This window comes from Ovis aries, chromosome 1 (genome assembly GCF_016772045.2).
Source record: "Ovis aries strain OAR_USU_Benz2616 breed Rambouillet chromosome 1, ARS-UI_Ramb_v3.0, whole genome shotgun sequence".
Taxonomy (NCBI): domain Eukaryota; kingdom Metazoa; phylum Chordata; class Mammalia; order Artiodactyla; family Bovidae; genus Ovis; species Ovis aries.
Window position 1 is genome coordinate 106,225,089 of NC_056054.1, and position 16,518 is coordinate 106,241,606.

General features: G+C 43.3%; 1 protein-coding gene and 1 long non-coding RNA gene across 3 annotated transcripts in view; both read left to right on the plus strand.

The window, feature by feature from the left end:
* PMF1 (polyamine modulated factor 1) overlaps positions 1-16,518 on the plus strand; it is a 26,846-nt gene continuing 10,328 nt past the window's right edge. For both annotated transcript variants that reach the window (XM_004002607.5, XM_042255448.1), the window contains exon 1: positions 1-175. In XM_004002607.5, the coding sequence (XP_004002656.2) occupies positions 15-175 (161 nt within the window). In that variant the 5' untranslated portion in view covers positions 1-14. The remainder of the gene's footprint in view (positions 176-16,518) is intronic.
* LOC132658197 (uncharacterized) lies at positions 308-11,902 on the plus strand. The gene is made up of 2 exons (XR_009597478.1): positions 308-344; positions 9,460-11,902. It is a non-coding gene; the product is annotated as an uncharacterized LOC132658197 (long non-coding RNA).

Here is a 16,518-nt window from a genome sequence, read left to right on the forward strand (position 1 = left end):
GGTTCTATTTCAACATGGCCGAAGCGAGCAGCGTCAACGTAGGCAGCGGCTGTGAAGAAAAAGGGCCCGAGGAATTGTCTCAGGAATCTGCGCGCCCCGGCACTATCATTTCGAGGGTGAAGCTTTTCGACACCATGGTGGACACCTTCCTCCAGAAGTTGGTCGCTGCCGGGAGGTAAGGTAGAGGAAGTGAGGCTCAGTGTAAAATCTCGTTGTAGATTGTTGTCCCACTGGAATCTAAACCTCGCGAGATCAGGACGGCCCGTGATGGGAGGGTTGGGGCAAAGAGCTGAGTCACGTGGATGTTGGGGGGGGCGCGGTCACTGGTTATTTTGCAAACGCAGGTAAGGTGGAGCAGAGCTAGGACTTATATATAGCTACTCCTTTCTCCAGTAGACCCGGTTTTGATTATAGGTGGTTGGAAGGAACGTTACAGGCTTTCGGATTAGATTTAGGGTTCAAATCATGGCCCAACTTAAAATGAAAAAGATTTAGCTGCTCTGTGCTTCTGTTCAGCGTAAATAAAATAGCAACAATAGTACCTTTCTCATAGGGTCTTTCCGAGATTTAAATGAGTAAATAGTCGTAAGGGTTTTAGAACAGTGCCGGGCACGTAGAAAGCATTAGAATTATAGAATTTATTATGAAATACGTTTTATTAGAATTTATTAGTAATACGTTCTTCACTGGGTGGGTGTGAGGACTGAATGTCTTACAATAGAAAGAAACGATTCCGGTCTACTGTCTATGAACAGTATTCTAACAATGTTACTGAACACTTGAAACAATAGAAATTGCTAAGAGGAGAAATTCAGGCAAGCATTTATTGAGACTTGTGGTGCAGCCGGAGGGCTTGGAAAAAAGTTGTAGTAGGAGTCCTAGCTGGTTTTCCTGTGGGAGAGGCAGCTGGTCCCTTAAATGCGGAGAGGACAGGGGTGGATCCATTGGTCCAGCTTGGAGAGGAGGCTTAAGTGTTCTGCCTACCCCTTCAGCGGTGCTGCGTGCCGGGATCATGGGCAGTACCCAGCTTTTACTTCCAACAGCCCGGAATTAACAGTTGGCTTTTTGGTCTTTTTGTGTCTCATTCATAACTTGCCATTAAGTGTGCGTGTATGTGGTCAGTTTTAGTCTCTTATGGTTTCTTTGTGTTCTGCTGCTTGAGGAGACTTCTGCCCAGGTGCAAGCATTGCAGCAAAGGGACCCAGGTCCCAGCCTGTCACAACAGTATTGGACACTTTAACGGGCGAGTTTCGTCCATGGTCCATACCCCAGAACGTTAGTGCTGAAACACTGTTACCAGAACCTTCAGGGGTTTGACCACAGCCTGTTCTCCATCCACCCTCTATGTCCCCACTACCTCTGTTCTTTGACCTGGTCAAGACTCTGATCTTCTGATGTCCTTTCTAGTTGTAGGACTTTGTTTCCTACAGAGACCTTAGGATCCATCTCATCACTCATTGATCCACTTAGCAAATATTTAAGTGCCTGTGCCAGACACTGTCAGGCACTGGGGGTACAATAAAACAAGGCCGCTGTCTTGGAGCTTGCCTTCAATGTGTGGAGATGTGAAGTAAGCAAAATCATCATGGAGCTTGGTAAGGCAATGCAGAGGCAGCTTGGGGGAAAGGGAAACATTAGATAAGGTAGGGATTCCGCTCTGAGAAAGTGAAATGGATCTGAAACTTGAAGAATGAGAGGGAACCAGCCTTTTGAAGAACTAGAGGAACAGCTTGTGCAAAGGCCTTGAAATGGTCAGGGCATTCTAGGAAGTAGCAGAGAGAGAGTAAAATGAGAGGAGGCTGGACAGGCAGGGGATAGGCTTATCAAGCAGGGCTCAGTTTCCACAGTAATAACTTTGATAAATAATTTATAATCATTTTTACGGACCATTCATGACACACCATCATCATATGTCCAGGCAAGCTCTGTTATTGATCGATTGATTGGCTTTCTCTTGCTCATTCTTGCCCTCCTCGCCCCTCCCCATAGGCCCTGTTCTCCATTAGCTGTTTGTCCTCCATTTTTTTCATGTGTTCATGTGCAGATATTTACTGGACATCTCTAGTGTCTCAGGCTCTGTGTTAGGAACTGGAAATACTGCAGCGCTGAAGATAGGAAGGTCCCTGCCCTTATGGAATAGACTTTCTTGTGCCATAAAGAAAAATAAATCAGCGAAAAGGAATAGAGCGCAGTAGGGATGGGTCTGGTTTAGTGTAAGTGTAAGGGCCTGACACCTGAATCAGTTTGCGCCCTTGTAAGGTGTGTTGTTTCGTCTGTAAATTTATATAGGTTTTAAGTTTATATGAATCATAGTCGTGCTGCGTGTCTTTTGTTTTTAAGATAGAACCATAGACTGTAAATGCAGGTGGTTCATAGCTTCTTAGTGCTGTTTATCATTTCATGATACACGTACGTCCAGCACTTGCCCATTCCCAGTCAGGAACTCTTGATTGCTTCTAACTCCCTTCTCCACAGATTATGCCAGGGTACCTCCCCTCACAGACTGGTGCTAGAATTTCTTTGAGGTGTACAGTGGAGTGAAATCACTGGATCCAAGGGTTTACATCCACCTATGTTTCGTCAGATTGCTTTCCGGGAAAGCTCTTCCTATATTCACCATTCTAATGTTTGCCATTCTGAAGGTGTGAAAAGGGTATTTCATTATTATTTTAATTTGTACATTTTTAATTCCTTATAAGGTGTGGGCAATTCTTTGTATACCTCATTAGTCATTTGACTTCCTTTTCTGAGAACTGCCTACTTATTTCCTGTAATTTTTTTTTTTTTTTACTTTTTAAAAAAATTGGGTTTTTTATCTTATTGATTTGCTGGAGTTCCCAGTATGGTCTAGATATCAATCCTTTTGTCAGTTTTAGACTGAAGAGGAAATAGCTATCTCTATGAGATATTAGCTTTGTGTATCGTGTCCTTTGAGTAACAGAAATCCTTAATTAAATTCGAATTGCAGATTTTAATCGTTTACACTTTACCCCAGGAAAATGAGGCAGAAAGAGAAATGTAGTCATCCCAGGGGGCCTTCTCCCAAGCTATGTGGATACTCAGGACTCTACTCAGCCTTTGCACTAACTCCACATCCCTCAAACAGTCCTAATAAATTGTTAGGTGTCACCTAATCAATTTGCATTTTAAAACCCTCAATTTTCAGGTAAGCCATGTGTTTAATCTTCTGGCCTGTGCTTATGGTATCTTGCTTATAGAGGCTGTACCCACACCCAGATCACAAGGGTGATAGGCCGTGTTTTCTTCTCTTGGCTGTTTTATCATTTTACTCTTTCAGTCTGTGATCTGTGTGATCACAGGTGTAAAATGGTAGCTCCAGTTACTCTTACTTTCTTTTTAGTGTTCCCAGTCACTGCCAACTAAGCAGTTCATTCATCTCCGTTGCTTTATGGAGCCCCTTTTACCACACGGCAAGTCCCTCTGCATAGTGTGCCCCTGGGTCTCTCTTCTCTCACTGATCTATTTGCCTCTCTTTGTGCCAGTGCATATGGGTTCTGCAGTTTTTGGTACATATTTTTGGCAAATTAAGGAAGTCCCTGTCTCATTCTAGTTTTCTGAGAATTATTAAGAAGATCACGATTAGGGGTTGAACTTTATCAGATGTTTTCTTCCTCAGGAAGAGCTTGTCATTTTTCTTCAGTTTGTTAATGTTTATGATCTACATTGGTAGATTTTAGGGACGTTAAACTGTCTCTGCATTCTTGGAATAAATCTTGAATATGATGTATTTAAAATGTATAGTTGGATTTAGTTAGATCAATGTTTATAAGCTCTTGGAAGCAACAGTTAGAACTGGACGTGGAACAACAGACTGGCTCCAAATCAGGAAAGGAGTACATCAAGGCTGTATACTGTAGCCCTGTTTATTCAACTTATATGCAGAGTATACCATGCAAAACACCGGGCTGGAGTACACCATACGAAACAAGCTGGAATCAAGATTGCAGATGATAACACCCTTATGGCAGAAAGTGAAGAAGAACTAAAGAGCCTCTTGGTGAAAGTGAAAGAGGAGAGTGAAAAAGTTGGCTTAAAGCTCAACATTTAGAAAACGAAGATCATGGCATCTGGTCCCATCACTTCATGGGAAATAGATGGGGAAACAGTGGAAACAGTGGCAGACTTTAGTTTTTGGGGCTCCAAAATCACTGCAGATGGTGACTGCAGCCATGAAATTAAAAGACGCTTACTCTTTGGAAGGAAAGTTACGACCAGCCTAGACAGCATATTCAAAAGCAGAGACATTACTTTGCCAACAAAGGTCCGTCTAGTCAAGCCTATGGTTTTTCCAGTGGTCATGCATAGATGTGAGAGTTGGACTATAAAGAAAGCTGAGCACCGAAGAATTGATGCTTTAGAATTGTGTTGGAGAAGACTCTTGAGAGTCCCTTGGACTGCAAGGAGGTCCAACCAGTCCATCCTAAAAGATCAGTCCTTAATATTCATTGGAAGGACTGGTGCTGAAGCTGAAACTCTAATACTTTGGCCACCTGATGCAAAGAGCTGACTCGTTGGAAAAGCCCCTGATGCTGGGAAAGATTGAGGACAGGAGGAGAAGGGGACAACAGAGGATGAGATGGTGGGATGGCATCACCGACTCAATAGACATGGGTTTGGGTGGACTCCAGGAGTTGGTGATGAACAGGGGAGGCCTGGTGTGCTGTGGTTCATGGGGTTGCAAAGATTCAGACACGACTGAGCAACTGAAGTGAACTGAAGTGAAATGAGACTATAGTTTCTTTTTTTTTTTTTTTACACTATCCTTATCAGCTTATAGAATCAAAGATATATTAGCCACATATATTCCTCTCCTGGAATGGTTTATATGAAATCAGGATTACCTATGCTTCAAAAGGTTGAAAGAGCTCATTTATGCCTGAAGCTTTCTGGGTTGTTGAGGCCTGGCAGTATTATGTTAAGCAGCAGTGATGCAGTGGGCATCTTTCGTCGTGTCCATAAAGTGTCTGGGCAGTGTTTGTTGCAGATTTTTGGTGTTGCTGTTTCTTTAATGACTACAAATCTGTTTAGATGTTATTTGTTCTTAAAACAGATTTACCATATTACAGGTTCCCCCTCCCCCCGAAATTTTGTCTCTTGAACTATTTTAAATTATTTAATTTTCATTATTTCCTCTTTTTCCAGTACATGCTGTTTCTTTGTTTTTGACTTTATGTAGCCGGAGTTCTTATTAATCTTTTTAAAGAATTAGCCTTTAAAAATTTTTTCCTGTGTTTTGAGGTTATATCTTGTGTCTTTGTCTTTGGAATCTATCCTTATCTTAATTTTTAAAATTAGATTTATTTTATTAGTCTCCTCCCAATTTTTTTTTTTTTGGTTGCAAGTTGCAGGTCCTCAGTTTCCACGCCAGGGATTAAACCCAGGCCATGGCAGTGAAAGCCCACCACGGAATTCCCTGAAGTTCTTGAGTTGACCATTTAACTCTTCTTTTTCAGTCTTTTGTCTCCTGAAAAGTGTGTTTAAAACTGTACATTTTCATGTAATTACTGCTTTCTAATATTTTCAAGTCTTTGTTTGAGATTCATTTCATACACCGTAAAATTCACCCTTCACTGTGTGCGGTTGGTATACTCACAAAGTTGTGTTACCTTCACCACTCTGATTCCAGAACATTCTCATCACCCCAGAAACTTTGTACTGTTTAGCCGTCACTTCCCATTTCTCACCCCAGTCTCCTAGCTCCTGATAACCGTTATCTACTTTCTGTTTCTATGGATTTGTCTTTTCTGGACATTTCATTTAAGTGGAACCATACATCGTGTCGTCTTATGTGTCCGGCTTCTTACACATAGCGTGATGATTTTAGGGTTCGTCTGTGTTATGACATGTATCAGTATTTCATTCCTTTTTATGACTGAATAATAATTCCAGTGTATGGTATATCATATTTTATTTACCCATTCATCAGTTGATAGACGTTTGGAATTGTTTTTCCCTTTTTGTCTATTGTGAATAATGCTGTTATCAACATCTGTGAACAGATGTTATCAGTTCTTTGGGGGATATTCCTAGAAGTGAAAATGGGGGATTGTATAGTAACTCTATTTTTAACTTTTTCAGCAGTTCCCAAGCTATTCTCCAAAGCAAGTGTACCATTTTACATTTACTCCAGCAGTTGATGGCGGGTTCTGATTTCTCCACATTCTCACCAATACTGGTTAGGTCTGTCTTTTTTATTATAGCCAGTAGTCATCCTCGTGGGTGTAAGTTGGTATCTCATAGTGGCTTGGATTTGCCTTTTCCTAATGATTAATGATGTTGAGCATATTTCATGTGCTTATTGACCTTTGGATATCTTCTTTGAAGACATGTCTATTCAGATTCCTTGCTCATTTTTTAATTGGGTTATTTGTCTTTTTACTGTTAGCTAGTAAGAATTCTAATTTTGAGAAATCCAGTTTAGATTCAGTCAATTCAGTCTCTCAGTCATATCTGACTTTGCAACCCCATGGACTACAGCATGCCAGGCTTCCCTGTCCACCATCAACTGCCAGAGCTTGCTCAAACTCATGTCCATTGAGTCTATGATACCATCAACCATCTCATCCTCTGTCTCCCCCTTCTCCCTCTGCCTTCAATCTTTCCCAGCATCAGGATCTTTTCCAGTGAGTCAGTTCTTCGCATCTGGTGGCCAAAGTATTGGAGCTTCAGCTTCAGCATCAGTCCTTCCACTGAATATTCAGGACTGATTTCCTTTAGGATGGACTGGTTGGATCTCCTTGCAGTCCAAGGGACTCTCAAGAATCTTCTCCAACACCTCAATTCTAAAGCATCAGTTCTTCGGCGCTCAGCTTTCTTTATGGTCCAACTCTCACATCCATACATGACTATTGGAAAAACCATAGCTTTGACTAGATGGACCTTTGTCGGTAGAGTAATGTCTATGCTTTTTAATTGGAGAAGGCAATGGCAACCCACTCCAGTACTCTTCCCTGGAAAATCCCATGGACGGAGGAGCCTGGTGGGCTGCCCTCTGTGGGGTCGCACAGAGTTGGACACAACTGACACGACTTAGCAGCAGCAGCAGCTGCATTGATTTTGGAGCTCAAGAAAATAAAGTCTGTCACGGTTTCCATTGTTTCCCCATCTGTTTGCCATGATGAAGTGATGGGACCAGATGCCATGATCTTAGTTTTTTTAATGTTGAGTTTCATAGCCAGCGTTTTCACTCTCCTCTTTCACTTTCATCAAGAAGTTCTCCAGTTCCTCTTCGCTTTCTATCATAAAGGTGGTGTCATCTGTATATCTCAGGTTATTGATATTTCTCCCGGCGATCTTGATTCCAGCTTGTGCTTCATCCAGCCCAGTATTTCGCATAATGTACTCTGCATATAAGTTAAATAAGCAGGGTGACACGATACAGCCTTGACGTACTCCTTTCCCGATTTGGAACCAGTCTATTGTTCCATGTCCAGTTCTAACCGTTGCTTCTTGACCTATGTACAGATTTCTGAGGAGGCAGGTCAGGTGGTTGTGTATTCCCACCTCTTAAAGAATTTTCCACAGTTTGTTGTGATCCACACAGTCAAAGGCTTTGGCGTAGTCAATAAAGCAGAAGTAGAAGCTTTTCTGGAATTATCTTGCTTTTTTTATGATCCAGCAGATATTTGCTATTTTATCTCTGCTTCCTCTACCTTTTCTAAATCCAGCTTGAACATCTGGAAGTTCTTGGTTCACATACTGTTGAATCCTTGCTTGGAGAGTTTTGAGCATTACTTTGCTAGTGTGTGAGATGAGTGCAGTTGTATGGTAGTTTGAACATTCTTTGGCATTGCCTTTCTTTGGGATTGAAATGAAAAATCCCAGATTGGATTGAAAGTCCTGTGGCTACTGCTGAGTTTTCCAAATTTGCTGGCATATTGAGTGCAGCACTTTCACAGCATCATCTTTTAGGATTTGAAATAGCTCCACTGAAATCCCATTACCTCCACTAGCTTTGTTTGTAGTGATGCTTCCTAAGGCCCACTTGACTTCGCACTCCAGGATGTCTGGCCTTAGGTGGGTGATCATGCCATCGTGGTTGTCTGGGTCTTTGAGATATTTTTTGTATAGTTCTGTGTATTCTTGCCACCTTTTCTTAATATCTTCTGCATCTGTTAGATCCATAACTTTCTGTCCTTGCTTGTGCCCATCTTTGGATGAAATGTTTGTCTTGGTATGTCTAATTTTCTTGAAGAGATCTCTAGTCTTTCCCATTCTATTGTTTTCCTCTATTTCTTTGCATTGATCGCTGAGGAAGGCTTTCTTATCTCACCTTGCTGTTCTTTGGAACTTTGCATTCAGATGGGTATACCTTTCCTTTTCTCCTTTGTCTTTCACTTCTCTTCTTTTCTCAGCTGTTTGTAAGGCCTCCTCAGACAACCATTTTGCCTTTTTGCATTTCTTTTTCTTGGGGATCGTCTTGATCACTGCCTCCTGTGCAGTGTCATGGATCTCTGTACATAGTTCTTCAGGCCGTCTATCAGATCTAATCCCTTGAATTTATTTCTCACTTCCACTGTATAATCGTAAGGGATTTGATTAAGGGATTTGATTTAGTCATACCTGAATGGTCTAGTCGCTTTCCCTGCTTTCTTCAATTTAAGTCTGAATTTGGCAATAAGGAGTGCCACAGTCAGCTCCTGGTCTTGTTTTTGCTGACTGTATAGAGCTTCTCCATCTTTGGCTGCAAAGAATATAATCAGTCTGATTTGGGTGTTGACCATCTGGTGATGTCCATGTGTAGAGTCATCTCTTGTGTTGTTGGAAGAGGGTGTTTGCTATGACCAGTGTGTTCTTTTGGCAAAACTCTGTTAGCCTTTGCCCTGCTTTGTTTTGTACACCAAGGCCAAACTTGCCTGTTACTCCAGGTATCTCTTGACTTCCTGCTTTTGCATTCCAGTCCCTTATGCTGGAAAGGACATCTTTTTTGGTGTTAGTTTTAAAAGGTCTTATAGATCTTCATAGAACCGTTCAACTTCAGCTTCTTTGGCATTAGCGGTTGGGGCATAGACTTGGATAACTGTGATGCTGAATGGTTTGCTTTGGAAATGAACAGAGATCATTCTGTCATTTTTGAGGTTGCACCCAAGTACTGCATTTTGGTCTCTTGTTGACTATGATGGCTACTCCATTTCTTCTAAGGGATTCTTGCCCACAATAGTAGATATAATGGTCATCTGGATTAAATTTGCTCATTCCAGCCCATTTTAGTTCACTGATTCCTAAAATGTCCATGTTCACTCTTGCCATCTCCTGTTTGACCACTTCCAATTTACCTTGATTCATGGACCTAACATTCCAGGTTCCAATGCAATGTTCTTTACAGCACCAGACTTTACTTCCATCGCCAGTCACGTCCACAGTTGCATTTAGATTATTTATTTATTAACATTTATTTAGATTTAAAATTGCAAAGAATTTTTTTTTTGGTTGCTTGAGCTTTTAGTGTCATCTAAGAAACCATTGCCGGGAGAAATATCAATAACCTCAGACATGCAGATGACACCACCTTTATGGCAGAAAGTGAAGAGGAACTAAAAAGCCTCTTGATGAAAGTGAAAGAGGAGAGTGAAGAAGTTGCCTTAAAGCTCAACATTCAGAAAACGAAGATCATGACATCTGGTCCCATCGCTTCATGGGAGATACATGGGGAAACAGTGTCAGACTTTACAGAATTGATGCTTTTGAAATGTGGTGTTGGAGAAAACTCTTGAGAGTCCCTTGGACTGTAAGGAGGTCCCGCCAGTCCATCCTGAAGGAGATCAGTCCTGGGTGTTCATTGGAAGGACTGATGGTGAAGCTGAAACCCCAATACTTTGGCCACCTCATGCGAAGAGTTGACTCATTGGAAAAGACTTTGATGCTGGGAGGGATTGGGGGCAGGAGGAGAAGGGAAGACAGAGGATGAGATGGCTGGATGGCATCACCGACTTGTGGACATGAGTTTGAGGAGACTCCGGGAGTTGGTGATGGACAGGGAGACCTGGCGTGCCGCGATTCATGGGGTCGCAAAGAGTCGGACACGACTGAGTGAACTGAACTGAACTGAAGAAACCATTGTGTAATTCAAGGTCATAAAGATTTATACGTATATTTTCTTATATGACTTTTATAGTTTTAACTCTGACATTTTGGTCTTTAACCCATTTTGAGGTAGTTTTTGTATGGTATGAGAAAGAGATCCAATTTCATTTTTTGACATACAGACATTGTCATTTAATTTTATGTACTTTGTAATTTTCCTTATCATTTCCTCTGTAACCCAGTGATTATTTAGTAGTATGTTATTTGGCTCCCAGACATGTAATTCTTAAAGAGTTATCCTTCTGTTGTAATTTCTAATTTTATCACGTTGTGGTGAAACAACAGTTTGTGTGATGCTGATTTTGTGGGAATTTTTGACATTCTGACTCTTTATGGCTAAGTCTATGGGCAGTTTTTGTTGAATGTTCCATGTATACTTGAAAAGAACATATAGTTTCTATTTCCTGGGTATAGAATTCTATTTTATTTATTAGTTTGAGCTTTTAAATTTTGCTGTCAAAGTATTTTAGTTATTCCCTGGTGGTCTAGTGGTTAGGACTCCACTTCCACTGCCTGAGGCCCAGGTTCCTTGATCCCTGGTCTGGGAACTAAGATCCCACGTGCCGCAAGATGTGGCCTACATGTGTGTGCACGCGTGCGTGTGTGTGTGTGTATGGAGAGAGAATATGCTCATTTCAAAAATGGTCTTGATTGCGCCATTCATTTCATCTTAAAAATCTCTCATCACAAAACAACAAAATTCTGTAAAGCAATTGTCCTTCAGTTAAAAAATAAATAAATTTTAAAAATACATTAAAAAATTAAGAAAAGAAAAAATCTCTCATCACAATTGTTTATATCTATTTTTTCCCGTTGTCTGTCTTTGTTACATTATATATAGAGGTTATTATTTTCTGTTAGATGCAAGAGAGTTTATTCTAAGAGAAATGGAAAGTCATTGATGTTTTTAAGGCATGACTGATTCTTGTGTGTGTGTGTGTGTGTGTGTGTGTGTGTGTGTGTGTGTGTATTTAGGAGATGGCTCTCCATGGGCTTAAAAATCTATTTATTTGTAATGCTCTGAATACAGTGATTGATCTTTTAAAGGTACTCTGACTGCTGTGCAGGATATTAATAGATTGTTGGTAGGATTACTGTAAGGTCTTTCTAGGCTTATACACTCTGATTTTTTTTTGCAACCTCAACCCATATCATGACAAATATATTTAAAAAGCATCGAGTATCTTGACTGAGGTGGTGGTTATGCGAGGTTTCACGTGTGGTAAAGGTACACAAATACAAACAAACGTGTGTATAACTGTGGAAATCTGAATGAGTTCTGTGGATGGTACCAGGTCAGCGTCTTGGTTTTGATATTGTACTATGGTTGTGTAAGATGTTAACATTGGGGAGAGTACATTTCTTTGCAGCTTCCTCTAATATTACTATTTCAAAATAAAATTGTCAAAAAATTTACATCATAAAATAAAAAGTACAGAAAACATCCGTGCAGCATGTTCAGTAGAAAATAGTTGAAAACCACCAAAAATGTTCCACATTTGAAGGATGGTGATTATGTAAGTATAATAACTGTCTAATAAGATGTTATTGAGGGCAGTCCAGTGGTTGAGACTCCATGCCTCCACTGCCTGGGGTGTGCAGGTTTGATCCCTGGTCGGGGAACTAAGATCTCCTATGCCACATGACCATGGGATTATATTTTGAATAATACTTCTGGAAAAAATGACCATGTTATAATGGTAAGTTTAAAAATTAGGTTATGTCATGGGGAGAAAAGTGTCTGTATCCCATATGAAATATAATTTGTATCTAGTCATATTAAAATTGTAGTTGACTAGTTGATGTGTTATATTTTTTATTACTCTAAGACGACAATTATCAGGTCAGTGTTGAGCTTTTTTACTTTTGAAGCTGTCCCCATTATTTTTGAGTCTAAATCATCTTGTCTGCCCTACTTGTCAGGTCACGGTCCTGAGCCTGGGATGCTGACTGCATGGTTGGGGCTGAAAAGGTCCAGATAAAGTGTAGATGAGAGAGGTGGGTGGATGTGAGCCGATAAGAGATAGAATCAGATTGGATTGGAAGGAAAGGCGAGGGGCAGGGGACCTCCAGGAGGGTGCTGACTCTTCGTGATGGTGCTTGAGTGCAGGTTCACCATCTCCTGAGACGAGGAAGAAACACTCGCCCATGAGTTGGGGGAGAGAAATGAGTCTGGGGTTGGAGATCAAGACCTCTGTTTGGATAGGTTCAGTTGGAGGTGCAAGGCAGCCACACTTGGGTATCTCAGCTCCTTTGCCCCCTCATCCTTCCAACCCACCAGCTGTGAAACCCACCTTCAGGATCCTGTCTGCACTCCTCTGCCCCTGCACTCAACCTCTGAGCAGCTGTGGAGTCTCACCCATGGTGGAAAATGGTGCTTCCACACAGTCATGTTCTTGGAATTCATCTGGGCCCTCAGAGAGCTCATTATCCTCATGTCTCCAGTCAGCTCTCTTCCCCTTCTCCACAGAAGTATTAATATTTAAAGTCTTTATCCTGTCCCTCAGGCCCTTCCCCTGCTACCTCTACACGCTCACTGAAAACGACCTCAACACCTGGTTCACAGAGAGAATAGAGACACCAGGCAGGAGTTCAGACATCTGAACACTCGGCCGAGATGCCTGGTCTTGCCTCCTCCTAGCTCCCTCCCCTTTATACCCCAGTGTCCTCCCCTTTACACCCCAGGCTGTGACTTCGGGGCTCTGCCTTCCCAGCTTCTAGTTCTCCATCTCCAGTTTTTTCCCTCAGCTTAGGGGAGTTTGACACCATTCTCCTAAAACCTTCCTTTCAAGGTCAAGAATAACTCTTTGTTGTTAAATACTTTGGACTTTTTTTTCATCTTTAAATGTACTTGCTCTCCTTGTAGCATTTGACACTGTTAACCACTTCTCTGTCCTTGAAATTCCTCCCTTGGCTTCCGACACCATTCTCTGCCCCTCGCCTCACTGGCTGCTCCTTCCTGGGCTCTTCTTCGTCCACTTGTCCCTAAAATGTGGGAGCATTGCCCTTCTCCTGCTTCACCTGCACATGTGCAGATCACACGTTTGATATCTTGCTGTGCTGGAAGCCCTTCAGTGGCTGTTCATCGCTCCGTACTGTGGCTTTCAAGGCCCCGCGTGTTCTAGCCCCTGCCTGCCTCTTGTTCCCCTCTGCAGCTATACTTGGTCATCCTAACCTTCTCATTCCCTAGACTGCGAGAGCGTTCCTGCCTCAGGCTGTTTGCACTTGATGTTTGCTCTGCCAGAAATGGTTTTCTTGCTTCTCTAAAGCCACCTTTCTCCCCTAGTTATTCTTCATCACGACACCTTATTTTACTCCTTTGTAAAGACTTATCACAGCATGTTGTTCTGTTGTCTGTTTGTGGTCTGTCTTCCCCACATGAAATGTAAGATCCTTAAGGACAGAATCTTATCTGTCTTATTCATCACTCTCTGCTCATTGCTTATTATGGTGCCTGGCACATAGTAAACATTCAGTAAATAGCTTTGGAATAAGTGAGGATTCTCAAGCCACATCTGTCTCCCGAGCTTCAGGCCTCTGTCTCTAACAGTCTACTACTAGAAATCTCCACTTGGTGTCCCACAGAACCACCACGTTCAGCAAAACAGGATTTCTCTTCCCTCTGTGGTCCCCAAATTGGTTGAAAATACCACCATCTACTCATTCTCTAGGCCAGAGATTTGGGATTCCTCATTGACCCCTTGCTTCCAGTCAGCCACCATGCCCTGTTGGTTTCAGCCTCTCTCCTCAATCTCCTCTCCATCGTGATGCAAATGCTTCAGTCCAGGCCCTCACTGTCTCTCATAGAATTGTGGCACCAGCTTCCAAAATGGCCCTCCATCCTCAATCTTGCTTCCTTCCTCCAGTCTATGGCTCAGATTTGAGCATGTCCTTCTGCTTATAATGTCGAATTGGCTCAGGACTGCTCAGCTCCTTAGCTTAGTGTAAAGGCCATTGACGCCTTGGCCCTTCCCATCTCTCCAGCCATGGTCAGGGCCGTGGGTGTGCAGCAGGGCACACTTGGTGTGCAAACACACGCACGCAAATTCTTAGGCGTTGAGAGCTGCTGCTGTCCCGCACCCTTGCCGCCCGCTCTTTCCACTTGCTTTTCCTCATTGCTAGAACACCCTTCCCCTCATTCAGTTAAGTAGAAACTGACGGCTGGCTTCCACATAGAAAGGGCTCAATAAATGTCATGTATGAATACAGCCTTTTAATACGTGTCCAAATGCTTGACCCTCTCCCGAGTCACTGAAAGTCCTCAATCCCAAAGACCAAGGACTTATACAGAGGACAGGAATCTTTGCATAGTAAAAGCTGGCCTGTTCACATGGCAGTTAGCCTAAGGGATATTTTAAAGTGCAGATTGGATTCCCCTACAACTCATGTTTTCCCATCCATGTTAGCTTGACCAGAGGCCAGATTACATGACACACTCCAGGGTGACTGGAGGATACTGGCCCTGCTGGGCTGTCAGATCTCGCAGACCCACCCCCGTCTTCCGTTAGGGTGTCTTCCTATCGCTGGATCATGAGGCAGAGACGTCCAAATCTGCCCTCTCTCGGGCTTCAGGACTTAGAAATGTGGCCCCGCTGGAGCTTATCACATGCGACCTCCCCTTGTCTTCTGAAAACGAAGGGTTCTTCTCTGTCCATACAGCCTCCTGGACCTTCTGAGAAACAGCTGTTTTCCTGTTTAGCTAGAGCAAGTAGATGAGGTTTGCTGTGTTTTGTTGTAAATCAGGGCCTGCCAAGAGAGGCAGTTGCTTGGAGTTGGTGTTGGTGGGGCCCCGGTTGAAGTTAGCACCGTTGGGGGGAATGCCCCATCTGCCGCAGGTACCCACGGCCCCCAGCAGCGGTGCCACGAGTGGTGTCCATCCCGGGGGCACTGAGGGAGTGAGAGGTGACCGACCGTTCCTGAGTTCTGAGGTGCCAGCCCGGCGCAGAGCCTTTCCGGGTCCCGTCTTCCTGCCCGACACGTGCTGCGGAGGGTGGTTTGTAGAAACTGACTTGAAGCCTGTGTCTGACAGGGGCCGAGGAAGGAGAGCCAATCGCGCATGTACGTGAGCCGGTAGAGCTCTGAACGCATGGCAGCGACTGTTGGTGTTCATAGGCAGCAGTTCTTCAGAGGAAAAAGAGTGGTTTGATATTTAAAATATTCTGAGTAAGTAAGTGCTTCAGAAATACCTCACGCTCTTTGAATGTGCAGATGATGCGTGCGGCTGGCAGCGGCTAGTTTCTGAAGTGTGGTTGTGACTCACCAGACTGTGGTGTGCGGCTCCAGCCCATCGTGCTGATTGTCTGCTCTTCGTGTGTTCCCAGATCACCCATCTCACTCTGTCCTTGCTGTGTCAGCCTTGCTCGAGTCAGCCGTCAGCTCAGCTGTGCCTCCTTAGTGCCCCCTCCCAGCAGCCAGAGGGGGTTTCTAACATACAGATCTGATCTTGTCCCACCCCTGCCCAAAGCCCCCTCTTCCAGCTCTTTCTGTCATGATACGGTGTAGACTTTGTGTGTCTGACCCACCAGCCTGCAGACTGTGTGTCTTGGAGGCCAAGGACACCTGACCCAGAGCTGATGGCTCCACCATGTCCCAGCTCTGTGACCTTGGGCAGACTCCTCTCTGCCTCAGCGTCTGCGTCTGAAAAATGGGCATGGTAAGAACAGACCCTTCCTGAGTTATCATGAGGACCAAGCGCATTGCTTCGCATAGAGGGCTTGGAACAGTGCCTGGCTCAGGCGGGGCCCCGAGCGTGTTTCTCGTCACGGCACCTGCACCCCCAGGCGTGCGCACACTCTGATCTTCACGCTGCTGCCGGGCCTTCTGTCCTTCCCTCACAGACCCCTGCTGCTCTCGGACACTTCTTCCTCCAGGGAGCCCTGTGCTTGGTCACATCATTTGCAAATATTTTCTCCCACTTTGTAGGTTGTCTTTTCATTTCGTTTCTGATTTCCTTTGTTGTGTGAAATCGTGTAAGTTGGATTAGGTTCCATTTGTTTATTTTTGCTTTTATTTCTGTTCCCTTTGGAGACTGACCTAAGAAAACATTGGTATGATTTATGTCAGAGAAGGTTTCGCCTGTGTTCAGTATTAGGAGTTATTTGGTGTTAGGTCGTATATCTAAGTCTTTAAGCCATTTTGAGTGTATTTTTGTGTATGGTGTGAGCAGATGTTCTGGCTGGATTTACATGCAGCTAACTGACCTCTTACTTTCATCAGGGAACACTTCTGGTTTTTATTCCCTCTTCCTTTCTCAGTCCTGAGGCTGAAAAGGGTGAGGGGGAAAGACCAAGCAGCAAAATATTTCTTTCTTTTCTTTTCTTTCTTTCTTTTTTTTTCATTTTAGAGAAACATTTCTTAATAAAGCAGGGTGGCTGTACAGGTGGCGGGTGGCGGGTGGAGAGCATGGGTTTCTGT